Source organism: Aptenodytes patagonicus, chromosome 17, assembly GCF_965638725.1.
Source record: "Aptenodytes patagonicus chromosome 17, bAptPat1.pri.cur, whole genome shotgun sequence".
NCBI classification, from domain to species: domain Eukaryota; kingdom Metazoa; phylum Chordata; class Aves; order Sphenisciformes; family Spheniscidae; genus Aptenodytes; species Aptenodytes patagonicus.
The window spans coordinates 10,198,077-10,223,897 of NC_134965.1; the positions used below are offsets into that span (position 1 = coordinate 10,198,077).

Consider the following 25,821-nt stretch of genomic DNA (forward strand, 5'->3'; position numbering starts at 1 on the left):
ATGGTGCAAAATTATTTTGTTAGTTGATATTCAAAATCACAATATTATTGATCAAAGTGGAGTTAATCTCATCCCTCTACCAAAGTAGTTTTATATCCACTCACCTTTTCCAGACTGATACACAGTGCGTTATGCTATATTATGTTTACCTTTTTAAAAGATGTTGGTGAAGCTTTCTTCTGATACTCAGTTTATCACTGGGAATGATTTGTATATTCCTCTCTGGCTTGTTCAAGATGGAGCACTCCTTATAGCTGTATGCAGAGGAAAAGTTAGTGAAGGCTTGGATTTCTGTGATGAGAATGCCCGTGCAGTTATAACCATAGGTATTCCATTCCCAAATGTGAAAGACCTTCAGGTAGGATATCAATTGAAAGAGTTGTACTTTATTTTTATGTCATGTTTGAAACACCAAATATGCACAAATATTTTTTCTAAATATTTACCCTTGGACTCCCCTCAATCCCATCTGAATTCTTTGAGCTACCTTCTACACAGGTAAGAGGAGGAACAGCGTAGCATGTCTTGCGGGCTCATTTTTGTCATTCTAAATAAATATATCATGCTAGATGTATTGTAAATTTTTGTCTGACATTGCTAGTGAAGGCTATTGCATTGTTAAAATGCTCATTAACTTCATACTCTGCCAAGCAGCAGTACGTTTCCATCTTCACTTGCCTGTTTTCATATATCAAAACTTACATCATTTGTACAGAAAGGAAGTTACTTCCTGACTTACTGTGGTGGGGCATTTAGTTGTGAAGGTCTAGGATAAACGCTAGGAAAATACTATTTTAAATAAGGCATTCAGATTGATCAAAAGGTTATTTCAGAAAATAGGTGGAAAGATAAAGATAGTTATAGTGTAAAATAGTATTATAAAGAAGGAATGTATTTCACACACTAGATCATTGACTGTAGTATGTCACCTTTCTAATCCCTATTGCTGCCTTTAGTGTAACTATGCGTATGACGCTTCCCACTTAAACTGAGAGTGGAATTGTAAACTTTTTTCAAGCTAATGCTGCTTTATTAGCTCGAAATTTTGAGGTATGAAATTATGACATAACATAACCTCTTCCTGGATACTGAAGACGTTACTTTTTTGATAATTTAAGCTTCATCTAACTTTAGGCAAAAACTTCTAAGTGTCTTCTAAAGATAGTATTCTGAAGTGCCTCCAATTAAAGAAATTTGAGACTATTTGTATTTTTCAGCAAGTGGCCAAGGTAGCATCCCGTTGCTTGCACTGCTGTGTAATTACCCATATCAGTACTTCCTTTTGATTTCAACAGGACTTGTCTTATGGATAGATGATGTTCCGTTAGGATAGGCACTTCACAGTTGAAGCCAGGCATTCATAAAGGAAAAGAAAGCCAATGAATATGGAAAAATGTTTTTCTAGACTGACTTTCTACTTACTGAAAAAGAACATTTATTATTGAATAGTTTGTAAGATCACTTATTTTTTAGTGGTCTGTGCATGCCACTTAGGTAGTTGCCCAGTTGCTGGCACACTTCTTCCCAGTGATAATAGCCACCGTCACTGCTTTATCTTATGTGTACCTTTTAGAGCTTTTTAGGACTACTTTGTGAAGCTAAGAAACAAAGTGAAGTATCACAGAATTAAAAAATACCAGGAACAGCTGGATTCTGGTTATTAGTAATGCCAAATCAAACAAGAAAATCATAGGTTTGCACTTGAAAGCCCAAACTGACTCAGCTTTGGTTTGAGATGTGTTCTGAGCTTAAGTGAACAACCAGACTTCTTTGTTGTCTACAGTGTGTGCCTAATTACAGCCTTGGTGGAAAAAAATCCACATCCTATATGGACTAGTAAGGTTATATTAGTGGTGGCTGCCTGGTGCAATGTTCTTTCATGTTTGCATAACTCTCTTGAAGCGTTTATTCAGCCATAACATTTTTTTCATCTTACTAAAATGTAATACACTGTACTTCAGTATAAAAACATTTACATTGAAAGAATATTTAGCGGTCTTTGTAGAGTTAGAAATGCTTTGTTTTAGAAGCATACACTGAAATGATATTTTGGAAATACTTGGTCTGTAGTATGGCTGGAACTCTTACAATTTACTCCAAATGATTTCCAGAAAGTCAATATTTTTGTGTCCTAGATGACACAAAATTAAATTGAAGAGAATGTGTCAAGGGTAAATTATGTTCACAATGGATTGTGTTCCTTAAGATTAAAATAGTGCATTTGATTTTACTTTGATTTCAGCCAGATATGTAATATAATAGAATCACAGACAGTTCATCACATTACTGATAACTAAATTAAAAAAAAAAAATCAGTGTTGTGCTGAACTATTTTTTTTAATTAGACTGAAGAAAACCTCTAAATTTTTAAGTAGGGATAGAAACACTAGCTGCCAAACTGCAAGCAGCTAAAGGTTTGAGTGTGTATATTTAGATATGGTAATGCACAAAGCACTAGAGTGATCAATTCTAGATGAGAGAAGAGCATGCACCAGTCTCTTAGCATCAGATTTGAGGAGCTGTCTGGTGCATGGCAATGCTCCTAGAATAATGCTAGGGGAAATTGTTTTTATTGTAAACATGTCTTTTGCTCCAGAACTTGGATTCAAAGTGATATCCAGCTAGCAGTACTTCCCTTTAAATTGAACAAGTTTTGTTTTGTCCAGGGCTATAGGTTTATCAGATACCCCAAAAAGTTCTGGATTAATGCATGTTTCTTTTACCAGTGGAGCTCGGATTGTCAACTGGGTGAAAAAGGATAGTGTGAAGGACAGTCACGCTGTTCACTGAAGAAGATTAATTAGTGGCTTTGTAGAAATGTGTGCATAGATACAAAAGAAATTTGGAAGATTAAGCATCTTTTTCAGTGGCATGTCAGCTCAGGAAAAGAATTGGAATTATATTTTTGAGGAAAACTGGCTATTGATAGCGAAGATTGGCCTGTAAAATTAAAAATAAAGAAAAAGGGAGGGGGGGGCACATGACATGACACCAGTTTTCACCTGAAACTATTCTTTTTGTATATTTGTGGGAGAGCTGATCCGATAGTATTGCTTCCCAGAATGGAATGAAACAAGTGTAATACAAAAGGGGACAGAAAATTAAGCTACATTTTTAAAAAATTTGTTAACTTTATGTAAAACCACTGTGATATCCTATTTTTAATAGTCTGTGTGTATTAGCAAATGCAAACTGTTGTTTGTTACGTTAGTCTCCCTAGACCAACAGACCTTACCTGAACATTAGAAAGGAAAACAAAGTTTTATTCCTGTACACTATTATAAATCTTCTAAATGCTTTGGAGTTATCTTCAGTGAGTATAACTTCATAGAACTGAAGGAGTATTAATATGTCAATAAGGCAAAAAAGGTGCATGAAACTTGTAGGGTTTGGAAGGGATGCTATAAACCATGCTCTCATGTAGTAGAGTATTACCTGAAAAGAAAAGAGATTCTTTATTAATTAGACAATTGATTGTCTATAGTTAAGCCTTAACCTGTTGTCCTAACCAGTTGGAGTTTGGCTGGCTATATTACTTTTTCATTAGCAGTTAGAATCCAAAAGTCACAAGCCCAATTGCCAGGGAGTTAAATGATACTTGTGCCATCCTGCCTGTGATGCAACTTCATCTTCTAACCATACTTTTATGATCAGATCTAAATCCTTTGGAACTGAGGTGGGAATAGAGTTGGGTTTTAAAGTGAAAGCTGGTGTTCAAATACTCCTTGCATTAAACAGTAGAAATAATTTATGATACAACTATCAGGAAGAATATGATTACAGTATTTTATTCAAATACCTTTTCCTATTCAGGATCGTTTTCAAAGCGTATCAGTAGTGCTCATCATACTAAGAAGATATGAATTCTCCCTTCCAAGTACAACTGAGTGACTTTCTTTTAGGGTGGCTGATTTTATTTTAAATGTTTCTCCTTATTAACAGTTTTTTTCTGTTGGAATTCTTTTTTCTCCTGGGGTTAGAAGAATCCAGATTTTTAAACATCAGAGGACACTGCACAGTTTATCTTTTTTTTTTGTAGGATTTTAGGATACGTGAAGTTCCCAAACGAAACAGTTAAAGTCTATAGGATAGTTAAGACATTTGCTTTTATGATCTAGTCGGTTGGTGTTTCTTTACATTTTGTAGGCTAACCAGAAAACTGATTAAAACCTGGAAATTTTAAAACTTCCAGCTTTGAAGTTTTGGGAGGAACTTGGGTTCTGAGCAGACAGAAGAAAATTCAAAACACAGTGACACAAGTCAAGTTAGACCTATATAGACATAAAACTGTGAACACAGGTACATCTGTTGACTTTTACATAGCAATAGATGCTTAGTAGACATACCGAACTAAGAAACTGGTAAGATGATTAATAATGACATCCCTTTAAAAATAGGAAATGCAAGTGAGTAACAATTCCCTTGGCATATCCATGAATGATATACTTCTGGGATTGGTTTAAATCACTAAAAAGTGCTCCGCTTCTACATGAAAATACACTTGCATGTCTGCTTTTTGGGTTAACAAAAGTCCTCTTAAGACTCAATTCTGTAACCCCTTACTCCTGCACATAGCTTTTACTGTGAGTAAGTAGTGTGAGTAATCCCTTTAATACTTCTAGGACTGTGCACAATCATAAGGGTTTGTAGAATCGTACCTTTGGAGACCAGTATTTTATGTTGGCAGTTTGATGTTGGCTCATCTCCACTAATATTACTTGTCTGTGATCAACCTGCTTTCTAAATATGTTTTATGATTTGTAACTTGATGCTAATACCAGTGAACTGTAATATTAGAGAACATAAATAATGTGACAGAAAAAGATGTGTAATCCCATATACATGTTATCTGATGCTAACATACTATTCATTAACTTCTGTTATATATTTTGAATTGTAGCATTTTGGATCCAGACATCAGTCTTTACTTGGGCAAGAAACTCATTGTCAAGTGTGATGTATAATATCCAATTTTATTTTCTCCATATGTTTGTGCTAAATATATGCCACAACTTCTGGTATTAAATGGCAAGCATTTGGTCTCCTTAAGTAACTGTATGCTTTTATAAGTTACGTTATTTTCTGTAGAACCTTTAAAGAGTATCATTTAGTTTCACTTAAAAATTTTAGGCACATAGGATCTTACGTTCACTTGTTTTCACAAAGAGAAGAGTCTAAAACACTTTGTTGGTGTTAGGGAGAAAGAAATTATTAAGGCTCAGAAGTGTACTTATAATAAACAATACTGATTTCAGAAAGAGAGGCCAAACCCCTAATTCTGTGTTATTGAAAATGGTTTCATATTGCTGAAGAATCAGGTTGCTAAAGCAAAATATATAAAAGAAACGTAGAAGTATTGCTTAAAGCTATGGTACTCTCAATGGTAGGGTTTGGCTCTAGTAAAGCAGGAAAATATATTTCAGAGCCAAAAACGACTTCTTTGGCTGTGACCAGGATTTCCTCTGCCTACCTCTGGGACCTGAAGCTGGAGGTAGGAAAATCTGATTTTGGAGCCAAGTGTGACTTGTTTAGTTCAAGTCATAATTTACTGTTCTTACCTTGGAGACCTGAAAATAAAGAAACTCGCTATGAAATGTTGAAAATGGGCGACTCTGAAGTGCAAGCATTAAGCTAACTTTCCCAGAGAGCATTTCTTCACTTTCACCTTTCCAGATGCTTTTGATCGTAGTACAGTAGAGTGTACTTAATCATGTAACAGCTAAGAGAACTTTACCAAAATATAGAGGAAAATGCAGTCAAACCCTTTTACATCAATAGATGTGCAAGGAAAATAAATTTGATAAGGCTAGGATTTCTGTGCAGTGACATTACTCGAGAACTGTAGCTGACTTTGCCATTAATGAGAAGTATTTCCCATAGCTGCTATAGGTGAATATGAACTACGATGGCAAATACTTTCTTTATTGTTTCCAGCAACATAATTTGGGAAACATGATGGAACACATCATTTAAATTACAATTTTCTGGGTTATATATCTAACTTAATGATACAAAGAATTTGCAGCTATCGGGCTGAAGTTTCTTTATCCTTTCTTGAGAGCTCAACAAATTGAGATATTTGTATCATTTCAGAATAATGGCATTTTCCTGAATATTTAAGTTAATTTCTAGTCCTTGTGGCAATTTTTAAGCCTATATGCTTTTTCTTCATTGAAAGGAGAAAGAATCTTGTGCTAGATAAATGGTTGCTGAAATAATTAGAAAAATTTCTAAGAAAATTATTGTTATTTTAGATGCTTAACTTGAGCTGAGAAACACACCATGCACTGTATGAATTCCATCGTAGCTTTGGATCACTTGAAGAATATTTCCACTTATCCAAAATAAATTATTGTTTTAAAATACAGGAAAACTGGTACAGAAAATTACATTTTATGGGAAAATCATTATTGTGTTTATCTTTAGTAGAATTTAAAAATTCCCTGTGAAGTTAAGAATTTTTTTACAGATATAGGGCTTGACTGTTCTGTTACTGGTGTGATTGTTTTAAGCAGGCAGAGCAACTTTGCCACAACTTCACAGTCAAATCTGACAGTCTTTGTGAAAGCCTTGAGACACAGTATGTGCTATCATTTTCAGCTGACCTGTCATTAGTATGATTTAAATATTTGTAAAAAGTGATCAGGTATTTTTGTTTGTCTATGTTAACGGCTGTCTAAACCTGAGCCACTTTTACTTTCTTCTTTATTCCATTACTGGGAAAAAATTAAAAATATAAAGTGGGGAGCAGAAGAACATTTATGGACCTTTCACAGGAAAGCCAAACATCATGGTATATTATTTATTGAATGTTCTCTGAGAGGGAAATACTGAATAGGGTAGAAGTGCAATGTGTGTATATGTTTGCATATATACACATACCCACACGCATTTGTCTGTCTTCCACGCCCCACTTCAATTTTATTTTGTATTTTAATTGCAAAGTAGGTTTTTGAAACAGTCAAGGATATAAATAAGACATACACTTACATCATTGAAATGTACAATGTTATATGCAGCAAGCTTCTAGATGTTAAAATAACAATTATCTAGACAATATACTTCTAAATTTTGTAAAAGAGCATGCTTTCAGATTATTTAGCCAGCATTGTACTTGTCTTGCAGCAGTACACTGTAAATTATTGCAATCTGCTGTGATGCTGCTTACTAAGGGGTAATGCAGAGTGCAGAATCACATCGTAACAAGATGACTGGATGGATATTGCAGATCTCCATTGCTTTTTTTTTTCCCTTCTCCCCAAAGGAGAACATCAGGAGGTATAGCTACCTGTGTTACAAAAAAAACAAGCAATGCGTTAAATATTGGTGGTGTGGTAATTTGTTACATCAGTTTGAAGCAGTAATATATCTCAAAAGCCTTTCACTTCCCACTTTTCCAGAAATAAGAAAGGTTGTGAAAAGCCAAAGCCATCCACGCTCTTCTTGCATCCAATAGAAATTGTGTTAATTAAGAAAAAAAAATCAATGGCAGAGGTTTAATTTGTGGGAGTAGCTGTAGAATCCTGTGGAATACAGCATTACTGTAGCTAAGAAAGGTAACATTTAAGTTCAACTTAACATGTAAGACTAGCGGATGGCATTTCTCTTCTACTGGTGCAAGCCTAATGTCAATATGTTGGTGCAGATCACAGAAATCATCCCTGAATATATCCGGAAGTTAAGCCTTTGGATAAATAATACAGCAAATCAAAACTTTTCCTTTACATTTAATAGTTTACTTTTCTGATCCATAAAAAATTCCAAAGTGATTTTCTTGTGTTTATCTTGTCCTTAGCAAGTCGTGTTGACCTTTAAGTTTTTACTTTACTGTCAAAGTATGTTGAAAGCTTTAAAAGTGAAGCTATCACCTTGGGGATTTGTAAGGATGACTGACACTTACCACTTCACCTTAGATGCAGTGGCACTGAGCGTATGCAGCAGCGTTGTACCTCAAGGGAAGCTGTTTGATTTTTTTCACTTCTGCTTCACTGGAAATGGATCGAATTTTCTCTTCAGAGGAGAGTTTTGGTTGCATTAGATTTTAATCAAGTCACTTGTTCGCAGTCCCTCAAAGCTTACAAGACTGAGATGAGTAGATGGGCCTGGGGTGAATGTGCTACAAGATTTGTCAAACCGTAAAACTTCCAGATCTCTGAGATGCCACATGGTGTAGTTGACAATACTAGAAGTGTTCAGTGGTTACATTACATAAGCTTCCCATCTCTCTAACACTGGGATTAAGAGTGAGAATACTGGGGAAGCATTTAGTCATAAAATACCTTGTGAATTAAAAATAAGAGAAATACGGCTTTGCATAAAGTGATAGTACTGTTTTTCTGTCCCAGAGGATAGTATTGGCCAGTTAGCAGACTCTAATAGACAGTAGTTTGCTGCTGGGTTGTTTGGCTTCACTTTTTGAAGTCGTATTTTAAGTTTTTGGGCCATAGGGAAACAAGCCAGCAGTGTTTTTCCATATATAGTTTCTTTCTTGCCACCTTTGTGGTTTTTTTTCCAGCTTCAGTAACTTTTCCTAGTTTTGCTTATATCTTCATTCAGGCAACAAACATTTACATCCCATGGATGCCCAGTATCTTTTCAGGTGCGCTGTTTGGGTGCAACAGTCTGCAAGATATAGCTAGTCTGGGATCTAGATCTGCAGAGATGTTATTTCCTTATTTTATTCAGTATTATCCAAGGAAGGCAAATTTTTAAGCGCGCATAGAAATTTCCAGGCAGAAAAGGTCACCTGAACTATTTTTAAGCTTATGTGGCTTTGATGCACGAACTATTGATTTGAGTTGATAGCCTCTGTAAGGGGCAGCTGCTGGAGGGCGGTGGGTGCAGAGTTCAGCCTCGCAGTGATTCATCTGCTAAAGAGACTCTTGTAGGATGGAGCTGTGTAACAGAGCATCTTGAAGATAATTGAGCAGTACAAAGTATTAATCATGTCTCTAGCTGATAATGTCTTATTCACAGCATATATGGTATCGCTCGACTCACAGTTTTGGGGTTACGTTGTTGTTTAAAGAAATGCAGTATTTCTGTGTGAAAGCAGAAGAGTGTGTCATGTTTGTCTGGTGACCATCTTTAGGTATATGAGATGGTTAGAATGGCCTTAATAAATTATTGTCATATACAGAATCTAGCTCAATAAATTATAGGTAATAAGCATCTGCTTATTTCATACTGTTTTATATGTATTAACACTGCACTTGGAATGCTTTGAGCATTTAAAGATAACGTCCTGCCATAATATCTTTTTCCTGTGGGCTAATAAAGTGAGACATTGTGTTTAGATACAGCTTTTAGTAGGTCTACCGAGGAGTGAGGATGTTTGAAGTGTATTCTATGACTCACCCAGGTCCTTACACATGCATTATTTAGTCTTAAATCTCACAGACATTGTTACTGTTTTTGAAGTGAGGGGGGGAAGTTAAATGCTGCACTATTTAATGCTACTTCTATTTAAGGATTTTCAGATGTAAAAGAAAAGAAATGGGTTTTCATGTGTTTTACTTTCCCGCACTTACAAACTTTTATGATTGCTTGGCATTCGTCAGGAGGAAAGTAGATGGCAAGTATTTTCTTGAAGAATTCTAATTATTGCTATTTCAGGTGGAAGAGAGACTCTAACTGGACACATGAGATTTTTAGGACGGTAGAATTGCTTAAAAACCATTTTTATGTCTTTTTTTGGGATGGAAGCAGGGAATGACCACCTGGTATTTTTTGCTTGTTTGTTTTTAGGAGGTGGGGAATTAGTAAATGTTAAACATGAATGTGTCTTTTAAAGTTTTTTGGATTATATGAGCAAAATGGTTTTTGTTTTCATTACTATTTTTCCTCTCATAAAACCAGAGAAACAAGTCAGTGGAATGCCAGAAAACATTTATATCCGTTTTCTGGTTTTTATTTCCATGGAGGAGAGCGTTGGGGAGTGAAGGGCATGAGTTTACACGTGTGTGTGTGTGTGTGTATATGTACCAACCTACATGTGTGCATGTATTGTCACAGTTCCAAGTTTATTTGCCTTTTTCCTTTCAGCAGTTGTCTCTTTCTTTAACCTGGGCTGTCACAACACTGCTAAGTGCTGATGTAAAGAGAAATGCAGGTTTAGATGAGTGCTCTGTTTAACTGCTCACAATAGTGCTATTGTATTCATGAATTTCTCTCTTGTCTGTAGACTTCTGGGTAATCTGGTTTGTAATCCCACAGGTTACAAACCGGAGGTCATTTTTAATCTACCAGAGAAAATAGGAGACAGTTGAAGATGTTTGTGAAGTGATGTCTTATCAAAGAACAGGCCTGGCTTGTTAACTATTAGTAACATCTTAAGATTTTTTTGTTTGTCTTTAGAAAGCAAAGTACAGCACTACATTTGGTTAAGTAAAGTAATGCATCTAAAAAAAATCTTGAAACTTTGCCAGATGAAGTAAAACCAAACACAGTTTATTTTGCTGATTTAAATCGCACAAAATAAAAAATTATGTACTGTGGCTTAGCCCATTCAACCTTCATATTGTGATACTGGCACTGATACAGTATTTTACAGGTATATTGTACCAGTACAGGTTTACAGTATTCTGACTATGAATGGTAACTGCCCCAAATGCACATTCTCCAGTCCTGCTACGCTTTGCTGTTAGCTCTTGAGGTCTAAGGTCCTGTTCTTTGGCTGAGATAAAATGAGTCTGGATGAGTGTCTGTTGGATCTGCTTGTTTTTACTGAAGTAAAATTTTAAAAAAGTAATTAATTGTGTAGCACAGTAGTTTTTATTCTTTGTAGGTTAAATGCTTTCTCCTTAAAACTTCTTAACAGGTAAATTAGCATGTAGGATGCTGTGCAGACCTTTAGCTGAAGATAGGTAAAATGAGCTGAAATTGTGTTTCATGTTTCCTTATCTCAGTTGTAATTATGACTGCAAAACAAGGAGAAGCTTTATATTTACAGAACTCAATTAAAGGAGAAAACAGTGCTTTAATTTTATTGTCTAACCATTGATTTTTCTGTAGAAACAAATAGTTCATAATAGATTGATATTTGTATACCTTGCTGTTAAATATAGCCATGTTTTCGTTAATTTTGAATAAATCTGGTTCAGCCTGGCATGTTGCTAAAAAGGCATGCTGCAGGCTTCTGTATCTGAATTTGCATGTTATTTTGGAGTTTAAAAACAGCTCTAGTTTTTGAGCTAGTCTTCTGAGCTTCGTGCCATAAGCTAACTGATATAGTCCACGGTCATTGCAGTATAAATCCACTTTATGTACTTATATATCACTTGAATCCTGAATAAGTCTGAGTTTCTTCATGTGAAGCAATGTTACCACAGGTAACTTTTTTTTTGTGGTTTATCAAACACTTAAACAACATTCATTATATTAGATTTTAATGTTGTTGTTGTTGTCGTCGAAGAACTTGTATTGCTAAGTTTGATTGAAAAATATGCTTGAAAATCCTTTTGAATTGTAGCAGAAACTGCCTCAAAATATTTTTCCAAGTCATTAAAAAAAAATTTGTTCATGGCATTTATTTTTTTGTTGCCATTTCTCAGTTAATATTCCATAGTGAAAGATGTCGAACTAATTAAGCATTAAAAGAACGAGCGGTTAGCAGGTATAATGTTGTTAGACTTCAGTTAATGTGAATGTGACCATGACCTCCCAGATAGATCAAAGACTAATCTGTCTGACAGCTACAAGATGGCAGAGCTTGCCACGGGCCTTCTGCCGCTGCTTGCTGAAGCTATTTGTCTGTAAAGCATGCCTGATAGCTAAGAGTATATTTTTAAGGATGAACAGGTAAAAGTAAAAGGCTGTCTTTTGACATTTTAACTAATCCCTTCTAGCCTGTGGTTTACTGCACATTTAGGATATTTGCTAGCAGGAGAGACTGGCTTTTTCACATATGTAACATGTCATTTTGAATTGGGCGTTGATTTGATGCTTGATAATGTAAGAGTTATACAATGAAATAGATTCCGATTGCATTAAAATGACATGCCCTGGCCTTTTACCTTTAGTAGACTTATAAGGAAAACTGAACTCTGAGCAATGTAAGTTGTCATCTCATGCTGAGACATGATTATTTAAGTGAGAAAACAATGTTTATTTTCTGTTAACCCTTTTTTAATTAAGATAGAAAAGAGGTTTTAAAGATACATTACACATTTAGACCAAGAGAATATGGATTTTTATATAATTTGAGAAATGAAATGTCATTGATGTGCAGTACAAGCAGCATACATTTGCATAATGCTAACTTGTATTAGAAGAATGTAAAAGTAATGTATTTTATTCACAGGGTAATGCAATACAATGTAGATGATCTGACTGGTTTGCGTTCTCCTGTTACTTCAGTGGGTTTATGCACATAATTAAAAACGTCGTAATTTTTATCAGTGTAAGACGTATGACTAGTTACTCTAATACTGTTTTGAACAGTCTGCTCACGAAGTAAGAAACTGTGGTAAAGCTACATTTGTTACAATTGGCCAAAATCTTACTGATAACAGAAATTCTTCAGAAGAGGAAATTGTTAGAAAACTTACCAGGACTAGAAGACAAATGCAAAGTATGTACAGGAGTATATTGTCATTGGTTATGTTTTAAAGACTTCAATGAAATTTTCCGACATCATGCCTCATTTCAAATGGTGAGGAGTAGCCTTTTGTTTCTCCAGGTAGTATTTCCATTTGGAGAAATGCAGAGATATGCTTAAGTTCCTTTTTAAGGAACAGTTTTAATGTTCATAAAATGTTCAGAAGAAATCATCTTCTGTTTTGAAAATTACAAAGGAAACCTCACATGCCAGTCAATAAATGCTGAGTGACTGGAACAAATATTAAATCTGTGAAATCAAACTGAATTTACTTTCTGGCTGTAAAGATTGAATTTGTAAATTTGACAGGCAATTTAAAGGGCATAAGTACATAAAATAAAATTCCTTATCCAAATGCAACTTGAAAGTTACCTGTCAGAAGAGGTTAGAAGTCTGCTGTTTTCTCTCCTGAAGCATTGTCCTTTCACTTGTCAGTTTAGAAAGGTTAATACTGTACAAAAGAGCAATGGAAAGACCGTTTTTGGTGTAGTTTTATGTTTGTTTATTTAATAAAAATAAAATTCAGTCCATCCCCCCCCAATAATAATAAATTATTTTGATATATGTTGGAACTGTGTATAATGTCCAAATACAAATTCTCGTTCAAATTCAGATCGGGCATTGTATGTGTAGTTATCCACATGATTAGAAAGGGGAGGCAGGGGATTTCTTTTGCAGTTGATATCAGATCTGCTTTTGAAGCAGCTAGGCGAGAGCATTTTTAAAAAAAGAGGAGCTTGCTCTTTTCTGCCTTATGCTAGCCCATGGGCCTGCAAACCTTAGCTGCCACCTTTGCTTCACATTTAGCCAGTGAAACGTTTGTTTCCAAACCGCAGAAGGTGGTGCCAAGCTAGGAGTTAGAGTTGGTGTTGCTGACTTCTGCTACTTTGGCGAGGCCACTCTCTCTCTGAAGTACTTTCTTAGCTTCTGTAGAAGAAGGGGTTATATTCGCTTAACCCTCACTTGAGAAAAGTATGGTCTGGTCCCAGCAGTAGATTAGGAGTCAGCGTTTGTGATAAAGGAAAGGATGAAGATCTCCATTGTACCATTTACTTCCAGATGAGCAAAGAAAACTGTGGTCTAGTTAGTCCATTTACTTGTATCTGGGGTTTTTTTGCCTGTGTGAACAGCTTATCCTTCTCTTGCTAGCACAGCGATTTGGGTAAGTGTGTGGTTGTGTTATTACATATAAATTATTGGAATAGATCACACGTTAAGAATAACTTTAGAAGGGTAAAAAACATAGTTGGTTAGTATACAAAATACAAAGTTGAAACACTGAAGCACACTTTACATATTCACTTATTTAATCAGTGTTTGCTTGTTTTCCCCTTTTATAATATTTCCTTTTCAACGTCGTTATTAAAAACAGTATTTTATGATTTCTTTCTTAGGTTGAATTAAAGAGGAAGTACAATGACCAGTACAAAAATACAAGAGGCCTTTTACCAGGGAGTCAGTGGTATGAAATTCAAGCTTATAGGGCTCTGAACCAAGCTCTGGGAAGGTGAGATAAACTGAACATAATTAAAAATATATGTATCTGTAGAACTTTTTTTGCAACATCGTTAAGGATTAATTCCTCACTGTTGACACAAAAGGGATAAATCAGGCCAAAATACTCATATTGCGGAAATCAGGTCTTCAGCTGTTCTGTGCTGGCAACTGTCTGGTTTTTAGTCTGTTGTGCATTTGAGCGTTGTTATAATTCAGAGTTTTTGTTTTACATTCAGAATCCACTTTAGTTTGGTTGCAGGTTTTATTGCTTGTAGTCCAGATATACAGAAAGGAAAGCGTTTGCAGAGACAAATAGTTCTTGAGCTTATAAACCAAATGAAAATTCTTAGGTCTTTTCAAACATACTAATTGTTCACACTCTTGGTGGGCTCAGAACAGTTGTTTGATGATTAGCCTACAAGTATTTTTGAAAGGGAGAAATAATGGGTTTTTTTCTCAGACCTTTGCAAAAGGTCAATTCAATTATGCTCACTGATCTCTTTGCAGGTTTAGAAGAAGTGGTATAGCTTACTCTCTCAAATGAAAAAAATCCCCCAAAATTTTATTGACAGGATAGAATTAATTCATCCTTCTCCAACAAAATTTATCATGTACATAGGTAGATATAGCTATCTGTCATCCATATCTATCATAGATGCCATATATCTGTCACAGATATATAGAGGTACAGACACAGATTTATAGATAAGAAGAGAAACATCAGCTGGAAGACTTGTTATTTGAATTAGACCTAATACAAATGTGATGACATAAATGAAGATTTAGAAAGAAAATTGAGAGAAAATAGTCTACGTTAGTAAAATCTCACTGTAAATTCTTGTTGTTACAGATCTGATTTCTTAGATTCCTCTTTGGAGAGTAAAAGCATTAGTTAAAATTAGTTAAGAAAAATCTAAGAAAGTTGTGGAATGCTAATAGTAAGAAATGAATTTGAAGTTTTGTCACTGTGAAATAAATTTTAACTTAAATCTCATTTTAGTGAAAATTGCTTATTGTATCATTTATCATTTGAATGAAATTATGCTCGTCTAAACTTAAATGGAGAAAATAGACTTCCATTCTGACATAAATGTATAAATTGTGTATAATACCATTAGACTAAGCTCTTACTAAACTGAGATTTGGTGAAGGATGACAGCGTATGATGATTATTTTTATAAAACCAGAACAGTCTGCTAAGTTGATACTAAGTTATATAGTAGATAGGCAGGCTTCTTACTGCAAAGATGCCTGCAGGGATAGAAGTAGGCAGAAGCATGGTAGTCTTCAACCTGGCACTTTTCTCTTAATTTAGTGCTGTTACATTATATGAAGTAACACAAGTCCATGAAATGAAATAGCAGCCTTTGGGAATATAACAGATGGTGTGTATGGCCAGGTGACAATCATGCTATGAATTCCTTGCAGTGGTACTTTTTCTAAAAGTGTGGGATATGTCTCCAGTGGGCATAATTCATTTAAACTATGAGTTAAAAGAAGGTTTATTAAAGCAATGAAAAAATGAGAAGTTGGAAGAAATCTGTTTCTTAAAGACGTTTTGGTAGCTTTTCTTATGATGGAGAGACTTCAAATGTAAATAAATAACATTTCTTTGGAGAGCCAGCCTTGTCGCTCCCATTTTAAGCCCTGACACTGATATACTTGTGGTTTTATGTACATTTGTAAACATCATCTTCGAAAGTTGTCCTTCTCTTATACAATGGGGATAATAATCCTAAACTATTACTGACAGATTCTTTTCCATATTTCATTTATGTTATCGCTGTTCTTTAATAATTTTTTTCTGGCAGGCAGTATAGAAATCCAAATAATGTTAAAAATAATATCAACGCATGTAAAGTGACTATTGGATTATTTCTGTAGGCCTCTAACAACTGAATTATGAACTCAACGGTATCACTCACAGCTTTGATCTGTAGCATTATTCATTTCGTTACTAAAGAGAGTTAGGAATAACATGCGGTTTAGAAACAAAAAAGTGCATAGTTATTTAAAAAACTGCTTGCAGTTGCATCAGTCCATTTTCTTTTCTTTTACACTTTGACATGTTCTCCTTTCAGTGTTTATGCTGCCCAGTTAAGAGTGGAAAACAAATTACGTGGTTTGATTAGCTGCTGAATATTTGTGTGGGTTTTTTTTTTTTAATTTACCTGTTTTCGTAATTCAAGAACTGAAGGAAAATTAAGCTTCCATGACATCCATAACGTTTTTGGTGCAAGACAGTAGGAAAGCACTTCCTGTATATTTTTGCATATTCTAGCTGACTCATTGCAATCCCTGTAGTCTGATCCCCACAGTTTTAACTGTATGTGCTCTAATTATATATACACTCTTTTTTGTTGCTCACTTACAGGTGTATAAGACATAGGAATGACTGGGGTGCTCTTATTTTAGTTGATGACCGCTTCCGGAATAACCCTAATAAGTACATAACTGGTAAGCTGTAAAAATCTTTCTGGGAAAGTTCCTAATATTAACAAATAGTGAAAAATCAAGATTACAGAAATATGGTGATACAAATACCAGTGAGTAGGAAAAGTCATAATGAAATATATCCATTGAACTCAAATTGTGCAGTTGAAACTGAAAACGCTAAAACTGTACCCTGGTGTATTGCTAGTTCATGAAATACACTGAGACATGTTGATACTGATGTTCAGTCAATTTAATTTCTTTCCCCTTTTGGATGTGCAGATAAGAGATAGAAATTTCAGTGTGCAGAATTTGAGAATTCTTTCTTAAAATGGGACCTGTAAAAACTTAAGGGTTCTTAATCTTTGCATATTAAATATATATAATGTGTGTATACATACGTGTGCATGTGTATATATGTGTATATATGTATATATTAAAAATAGTTACTGGATTTTTATTTGGACTTTGGATAAGTCTCTAGTGGATGTATACTTTCTGCCTATAGGGAGCTTTAATGATTAGGGTTAGCAGTCTGAATTAACATTCTGGCTTTTTAGGTAAGAACAAGTAAAGGTTGTGCCATTTGGAACCGCCAAATGCTCAATACGCAAAAAGTATTTTCTGTTTGTAGTTTTATACTGGCTAGAAATAAATACAGATAAAATAAAACAGGTCATGCACCCTACCTTAATAAATTAAAAAAAACCCAACAACCAAAAAAAAAAAAATTGCTTAGGAATGCATTATGTATCCTTGTTCCTGCCCTGTTTAGAAGATGGGCAAAAAGATGATGTAAACAGATAATGTTGCAGTCTAGTCAGCAGGTGGAGCTCAGCTGCTGTAATACGAGTCAAACCACTTTTCTGACATGTCTGTTTGTACTAAAAGTACATTTAAACTATCTAAGTAAACAGAAGTAATTCATATAGTAATACAAATAATCTATATGTTAGAGACTTGATAAGATTAGTACTCTTTCTAAAAAGTAAAACTTCACAGAACCACCAAGTTCTCTGTTGTTCTTTTTTAACTGATATTAAAAGAAAAATTAAATGGGTTTAAAAACACTTTTTAAAAATCAAGAAAGTTAGTTTTCACTTCACCCTTGTGCGTTCCAACATCATCTAAACAGCTATTATGCTCAAGACGTCCGGTATTTGAGAATTTCAAAAATGTTTGCTGTATAAGAGCATATTGTATTATATTTTAGCCATTGGGCAGTTGTGATTCCTTCTGAATATTTGAGTTACTGTTACTTAATCTGAAATAAAGTTGTAAAAGCTTCACTATATTCTAATTTTTGTCAGACCCTGTCAGTATGATAATGAATAGCTGTACTCTATGTAAGTTGCTTTTTAATAATTCATGATAACATGCAAAATGAACACCCAGTCATAAAAGAAGTATAATGATGTTTTTGCAACGCAGCAGTTTGACCTTAAAAAAAGTATTAGTAAAAAAGGTAAAGGACTTTTATTAAAAAAGAATGATATTTTTAGTATTGCTCATCAAAATACTACCATTGATTAAATCAAGTTTCCAGCCCTGGAAAGGAAGATGTGCGTTATCTTACTTTCATGAGCAACTTCTTGAAATCTTTATGGGTCTGTCTATACATATGTAGAAGTATTTGCAATATTAGGGTACTATTTACTGATATGAAATACCTGGTATAGATTATGTAGTTTTGTAGTAACTCTTTTTTTTTTTTCTTCTTTTTCTAAGGATTATCTAAATGGATTCGTCAACAAATCCAGCACCATGAAAATTTTCATAGTGCACTTGAATCCTTGCATGCATTTGCTATAAGAAACCAGAAAAGCATTGATTGTTCATCAGAGTGCAGCAGTGAATTTCTCCATGTACCTTCAAATTCAAAAGACCTATCACAAGCCTCTCAACGGGAGGCAACTATTCATCTGTCACCAGATGTTCCTGCTAAAAGTGAGGAGCAAAATTTGGTTTCAGAAATTAATTTTACTACAACAATCAGCTCAGTTAATCCTACAGCATCAAATCAGCCGAGTAACATCATGGCAACAATGAAACAAAGTATGTTCGTTTCCTGTGGAAAAAACTTCATTAACAATTCTAAATGTGAAGTTGCATCTTTTTTGGAAGAAACAAATGGTTTTTAAAATTACAGAAGTGCTCTGGTGCAAAATGATAACTATTCACAAATGTGTATGAGTTGTGGTCAACAGACTGAAATTAATTGTCATTCCATCTGATTGTCTTAAAACAATTGATAATGTTTGATAAGTTTATAGTACAGTCAAAAATGTTTTCACTTAAATTTCTTTGAAATTTATGAATTGAAAACTATGAAGATAACTTAAAGTATATTTGAAACACATAAAGAGTACCATTATTGCAAGATAAGTGCCTTGGTTCAAGCTACATCTGTTTTTTAGACATTGCTGTGAAGACACCCTTCATATAATCTCTTCCGGTACCAGCTTTACAAGTAAATATCTATCCATTCCTAAATTTTAGGAAAGCTTATGGCTTCATTTCAGGCAAGAAAGATGTAAATAACACAAGAGCACAATAATAAAAAATTACAAATTTAAAATCCAGTCATACTTTACTCTAACTTTGCATATGCCAGTTAATCTATTGATTTAATTAAGACAATTCATGTGCAAAGATAGTTGTAACATCTGGGCTTTTGTTTGTATTGGATCTTAATGAGTATTATAAAATAACCGTAAACCCAATAAAACAGTGGTAATTTTGATGGGCTAAACATGCTGTAAATCAGCAGGGGGAAGGCATATACAATTAATTAATGTTTTGTGATTTTTCACAGGTGGCCAGAAAGTTGATGTAGAGAGTCATTCTCACCATGTAACACAAAGAAGAAAACATATGGACTCCACACCCAAAACACCAGCAACTGAAATAGAGAGAGAAAAAAAGAGTGGTTGGACTAATGCTGATATTATGAAAGAACATTGCTGCTTTAAACCACTGACTTCAACACCTTTGCCTGTAGCCAAGAACTGCATGTCCACAGCTAGTAGCAAACAAAAGAATATGAATAGGGCTAGTGAACTTATTGATAGAGTAAATCAATGTCAGTCATCATTAATTTCAGAACATAAACCAAGTGTACCAGAATCATGTTTGGAAACAACTAATTTTTCAGTTAAAAATACTGAGGCTCCAGTTGCTGAAGAGCATCCTGATAAGCTGCAGCTTCAAGTTGAGCCCTGCAGTGAGTTTCCTTCAGCAGGAGGGAAATCTGAACTTTCAATGTTAAATGTATCTGCAGAAACTGAAGATGAGGATGACAGTATCTACTTCACACCAGAACTCTATGATGATGTAGAATCAGAGGAACAGAAAATCAGACCGCTGGTTCCAACCGGTAACACAAATGAGAATCGGATTGAATGTGGAAACTCCACAGTCACTGATGACCTTTGTGCAATCAACACCTCAGAAACATTAAGTGTGACTAAAAAAATGATTGATGATGATGGCAGAAACACAAGTTTACATGGAATAATGCAAAATGAGGGGAGTAAGAATAATACAGTTAATAATGTAGAAATGACTAGTGAAATAGAAGCAGAGCAGATAGCATCTCAAGAGATGGACACCACAAAACGGAAAATCAATCTTTCCAGATCACGAAATAAAGGTGTGTCATCCTTTCTATTGAACAATACTAGCACATAGTAACAGCTTCTATAGGAAACGTAGTGAGCAGCCTTTACAACATAGCCTCGCTATAGAGCAGTGATGGCTTTCAAGTTCTTGTTTAATATATGCTACTATCAGACTCGATTTTTCATTATACTTTTTTGTTTTTCACTGTGAAAGTTATGCAACATGCAATTTTCTATAGATATAATTAAGATTCTTCATCCTAACTGTGTGGCGAAAGGACATCATGCGTGGAAATTCTAAATAGAAGCCCAAGTAGCATTTGACTTGTAATTATAGGCTGAGGAGGTTTGTCTATTACAGATTTAATTAGTCTGCCATTAAATACAATCAAACAATTGGGGTTTTCTCAGAAAGCAAAAAACCCATATAATCAAATTACGTTTTTCTGCATTTGTTAGGGCTTTTTTTTTTTTTTTAATTAAATATGTAGAACAGCATCTTTGCAGGTCAAGTAATATGATAGATTGAGCCTAGATACTGAAATAGGTGTATTCTTCAGTACTTTTTTCCCTCAAATTTCTGTTGTCAAAATGTCTATCAGAAGCTGTGTAGTAGTAGTAATAGTATAGTATTATTTGAACATTTTGATACTTGATGATGATGAGAGGCTTCTTCAGAGGTCTTTGTTTTATATAAAAGTTGAGGTTTCTTTAAAATTTTCTTTTGTGAGAGGATCTAATTTCATTTGGTCAAATTCTGTTTGTATTCATATCAAAACGTGTACTCATTTGTATGCCTAACAAACACATTTTCTATGCAATATATAACAATGTAAATTTGTACATAAAGATCTTTAAATCTTCCTCGGTCTTTTTTTTTTTTTTTAAGTCTTTTAAACATTTCTTTCATTTATTGCAATCAAAACAGCCAGGATTTTGCTGTAATAAAACATACTATGCCTGATTTTTCAAGAAAAGATTGTTCATTTCCATCATATATTAATATGAAGATGCAGGCTTTTTACAGTCTTAAGATTGGTTCATAGGTATTTATATATTTTGACTGAGAGCAGAGGTGAAATTGTTAACTGGTCAGTTTCCATGGAAATTCATCTAAATAACATTCTGATGTCCACCTCTACAGAGCTGTGAAATGTGTTCATATCGATAGGATTTAAATTGTATCCTTTCTTTACACAATAAATGCATCTTTATAAAATTAGATACTCTGTTTGCATGAATGGCAAGAATACTGTTGAATTTCTTTAACAAGCATTATCTTGCAGTACTTAGTATAAGACATGTGGTTAAACTTTTTGTTATATTGATGCCCTGTAAGGATCATGTTTTCTTGCTTTAGGTTTCCTGGTATTCGCTTAATTGTTGGATGCTGATGGTTTTGAATTAGCTGACAGGGCAGAAGCAAGCTCTAATATTGATAGCAATTTAAACATATAACACATCTAAAGATAAAAATACTTAATTTAGATTTAAGTAATTGATTGAGTATCAGGACTTAGTAGGGTAGGCATGGTTCTGTTTGTAACTGGCTTCTGGACTAGAACTGCCCTATATCCCACAGGAAATTCTGAGGCAGCCTGTGGCAGGTGGCTTTGCAGCTACACTCCCAAGAGTTGATCAACTTGATTCTCATGAGTCTCTAAAAGCTCAGTTTTCTTAAAACAAGTCTTCTGTACCAAACCACTTTTTATGTTCATGTACATCTGAATAGATAATAGAAATCACTTAAGCTTTGTGGCTTGTCTTCTCATCTCATAGACCACTATCCCTTATTTGTCTTTGAGAAGATTTGTCTGTCTTTAAATCTGTAACATTAAAAAAAAAAAAAAAGAAAATCCATCTTCCTTTCCTTATCTGGAGCAGATTGTGCCTTTCTTGATCTTGTGTTGCATCTTTCTTTGATTAGAAATCCTTTAAGACATGGTTGTCTTCATGTCAAATATTTTGCATTAATTTACAATGCCTACATTTTATATAAAATTACTCCTTAACCATTATTTTTTAAAATATGTATTGAAATATCAGCAATTGGCGTGCTAGATACTAGATTTTTCTTGAAAAGTCTCTATCCACAAATTCACTAAACTCAAATCCTGACCACAGCTGTGTTGCTTGGGACAAGTGATGGATAGTAATCCTTTGTATTACTGCTGGGGTTTGGGGGGGTAAGGGGTGGGCAGTTTCTTTTGGCGTAAAAGCTGTGTAAATTGAATCTTAATTTGTCTTTGTATCTAACTAACTATGGTATTTAATATGTTAGTGGTAAGAATATTCTTTATTTCTATAGTTAATATATTTATGGTGATTCCCAGTAGTAAATTAAATAACCTGTTGCCCAGCCTGCAAGTAGAAGGGAAGTGAAATTAATGTACCAGCTTTCCTAGAATTACTTGTTTGGACTTCCCAAATCTATAAAAGCTAAATTATTGAAAATTCCTTTCAAACTTTGATATAATAGCTAGGTATGATCTCTTCTGTCTAAAATAATCATAAAATCTTGACTTTATTAAAGGATTGAAAGTTCAGAGGCAATGCAGAAGAAGAAAAGCTACAGTTAGACAAAGTGCCTACACCCGTGAAAGAAAGGTACCATGTAGATAGAATGAAGTACCTATTTGAAGTGGCTACTGTTGAATGTTAAGGTGCAAGGGAAATAATGATTTATTATATAATCTTTTAAGTGAAATAATACAGATGAAATAGTTTATTCATGGTCTGTATGGTTTGCTCTAGATCTTTACGATTTACACACTCAATAATGGGAAACAAAAAGGCTGAGTGTTTTCAAGTCCTGTTAACACAGGTAGAAGCTGCAGATATGGACTGCCTACAGAGTCCAGCTCATAACTCATTACAAATGTGATTCCTGTTTCAATATAAGCAGTGCTTCCTATTTCTGGTTAGTACATGATTTTTAGGGCAGGATTTGCAAAGTGTAAGCACATAATCGCATTGAAACTCGAGGAGAGTTGGGTACCTATCTTCCTAGGCTCCTTTGCAAAATTCCAAACTAAATCTTTGATAGTCTGGAGCATTACAGACTATAAAATACCTCATAGTTTATATGACAGTATTTCTATTTAAGTTAGGTTAAGCATTTTTAGCATGATGTATATTTCAATTATTAGCTAATATAAATGATAAACTGATTCAAGTAGATTTCTTTGAGTATTTCAAGTAGTATATTTCTCTGAAGCAGTTTTGATATATTTCTTCTTGTTTATATTTAAATGCTTCAGTCTGCATAGTTACATAGTTACTATATGCAAACTAGTATTTACATGAACTTGTATATTGCCTTGTTAGAAGGAAACACACCACCAGCCTTGCAAGAAAGGACTTTATTGTATTGTCTGTGGAGCTGAAATACTGCCAAAAGCAGAGGGTAAGATCTATGTAACTGGTCATTTGTTTCAGGTTGGGAATGATAAGATTTTTAATCCCTCTTTTTTCTTTCGCAGTTTTGGATACTGGAGGGATATTTTAGAATAATTGGTTACTTTCTCCCCTGGATATGGTAACTAGATAAATGAGTTGTTAGAAACAAACTGGAGACCTGCAGAAAATCTTTTGGGGGGAGAAAGAGAGAGTTGTCACAATAGCGCAACTATTTTTACTTGGCATTTCAGTGAAAATAAGTTACTGTTAATGTAATCGCTTTCTGACATTTTTCTGTTGCTTGATTCCGTGGTCCAGATACACTGACCTATCTTGAAATACAATGGGAATCTGACTGGTATTTAAGAGTTAACTGAAGGCAACTGGTCCTGACATTATGGGAGGCTGAAAGAAATTATTTGTAACATAGTGGCCCATTCACTGGGGTATGTTCCAACTAAGGATTAGGTGTTAATTTGCTACCAGTTGCTGTGCGAAGTTTGGTAGTATCTTGGCACACTAACTCCGTGAATCTAATACATGTTTTAATGAAACTGTCAAAAGTTTTATTGAAAAACTGTATGATCACACTGTTATTCTTCAATATGTAACCTACCTTCTATTAATTTAGTTTGCTTTTTAGTCCTCAGTTGACCCGTTGTACAAAATGTGGATTAGATGTTCTTGGAAATTGTATCTACGTTTCTGTGAGGCACTTTAATTTGGGAAAGTCTAAAAGCTGATAATGGTAATGTTGACTCTGCTACTTATTAAAAATGCACTGTTATCTTCAGGCTACTGGGCCATGTGTGGTAATGACCTAATTACAAAATGTTCTCATCACTTACATGCAGAAACAATTAGATATAGGTGCTTAATACACTTAAACAATGCATAAATCATTGTCCTCCAGGAGAATTTAGTGAGGATTTAACTGGTCCCAGGTCTTACAAATCTGAAGGTAAGAAGACATTTGTTTTTGTGTGCCTTGCGAGTATGGCTCAGGACCTTGAGGGCAAGCCAGAACGCTACATTTTTAGGAGGTGTTAGAAATGATATGGAGGTTGAGATGAAGAAAGGTGCGCATTAGACACAGAGCAGAGACCTGTTTCTTGCGCAGAGTCTTGTTTACAGCAGCCCCTATGTTATGGGACCCTTAAACATCCCCTCCCCTTCTCTAAGGTCCCTTCCACTGCCCCAAAAGCTTATTAAGTGATGAAGCAAGCATGGAACTGGTATCAAAGAAGTGACACTAGCAAAAAAACCCCAACCCTCTCAAAGTCATCCTCTTCAGCCATAAAAGTGAGGAAGGCCAGGCTTAGTAGGCAGAGGAGCTGTGTGCTAGCAGCTCATGACTCCATTGTGTGATGTAGCTGAACTGGATGTCAGGTCGTAAAGCTAGACCAGACGTTATCTGGGTCAGATGAAACCAAGAAAGGCCAAGTCTCCTCTTTCGCATACCACACCTGAGCCTGAGGGAGAGTGGGAGATATCCCTATTGCTTCTGGACCTATTAAAGTCATATGCCAGCTGGCAAAGTCCATGTTGCCTTATGGGTAAAGAAAGGGAGGCCCAGGTGATGGAGGCCACTTCTTGCCTCTGTTTTCCCAGAGCAACCATAATGTATCTCCTTTAAGACTTGTGTAATCTCATCAGTAGACTTTCATTCATTTCCTTAATATTAATTTATCAGCATCGTCATATCTTTGCAATTTGATATAGAATCTGTGAAATGGAATCACTATGTATTAAATGAAAGCTTTGTGAATCACTGAGGTACTTTAATGCCTACAGTTACCAAGGTGTCTGTTGTCAGTGAGAAGTTTTATGCTGTTTATACTGCATCTCAGATGTCAGTTGATTGATGAAAGTTAAAAAATCTGCCACAGTTTGAAGAAAAGGAAAAATAAATGACTTTATTCAAAGTGGATTCAAACTCACTGGTCAATTTGGGAGTAATAACAAGGGGAAAATTATCTGTTGAAAAGTAAATTTTGGACACCTTAAAAAATTTAAATAAGGCCTTCTTCCAAGGTCCATTTACATCAATAGAAGTCTTTTCACTGACTTCAGTGGGTATTGGATCAGGGCCTAAATTACCATCTTGTAAATGTGGAAAGTTTGCAGTATGTTCGAACAGTACTGTATTCAAAACCATGTATATAGAAGTCTTACACCCCACCTTTTAAATTATAGGAATTTTGAGAAAAGCTTGCTACAGTAATATTGAACTGAAAATAATCTGGAAACTCTTCAGAAATACTAATATAAGAA

The 25,821-nt window shown here is 34.7% G+C and overlaps 1 protein-coding gene across 1 annotated transcript in view; it reads left to right on the top strand.

Annotated features, from left to right (window-relative positions):
- Positions 1-21,004, top strand: part of BRIP1 (BRCA1 interacting DNA helicase 1) — a 63,925-nt gene extending 42,921 nt beyond the window's left edge. The window contains exons 16-20 of the mRNA XM_076354633.1: positions 237-358; positions 13,993-14,105; positions 16,470-16,552; positions 18,257-18,583; positions 19,344-21,004. Coding sequence (XP_076210748.1) covers positions 237-358; positions 13,993-14,105; positions 16,470-16,552; positions 18,257-18,583; positions 19,344-20,218 — 1,520 coding nt within the window. The 3' untranslated portion in view covers positions 20,219-21,004. The remainder of the gene's footprint in view (positions 1-236; positions 359-13,992; positions 14,106-16,469; positions 16,553-18,256; positions 18,584-19,343) is intronic.
- Positions 21,005-25,821: the final 4,817 nt, after the last annotated feature.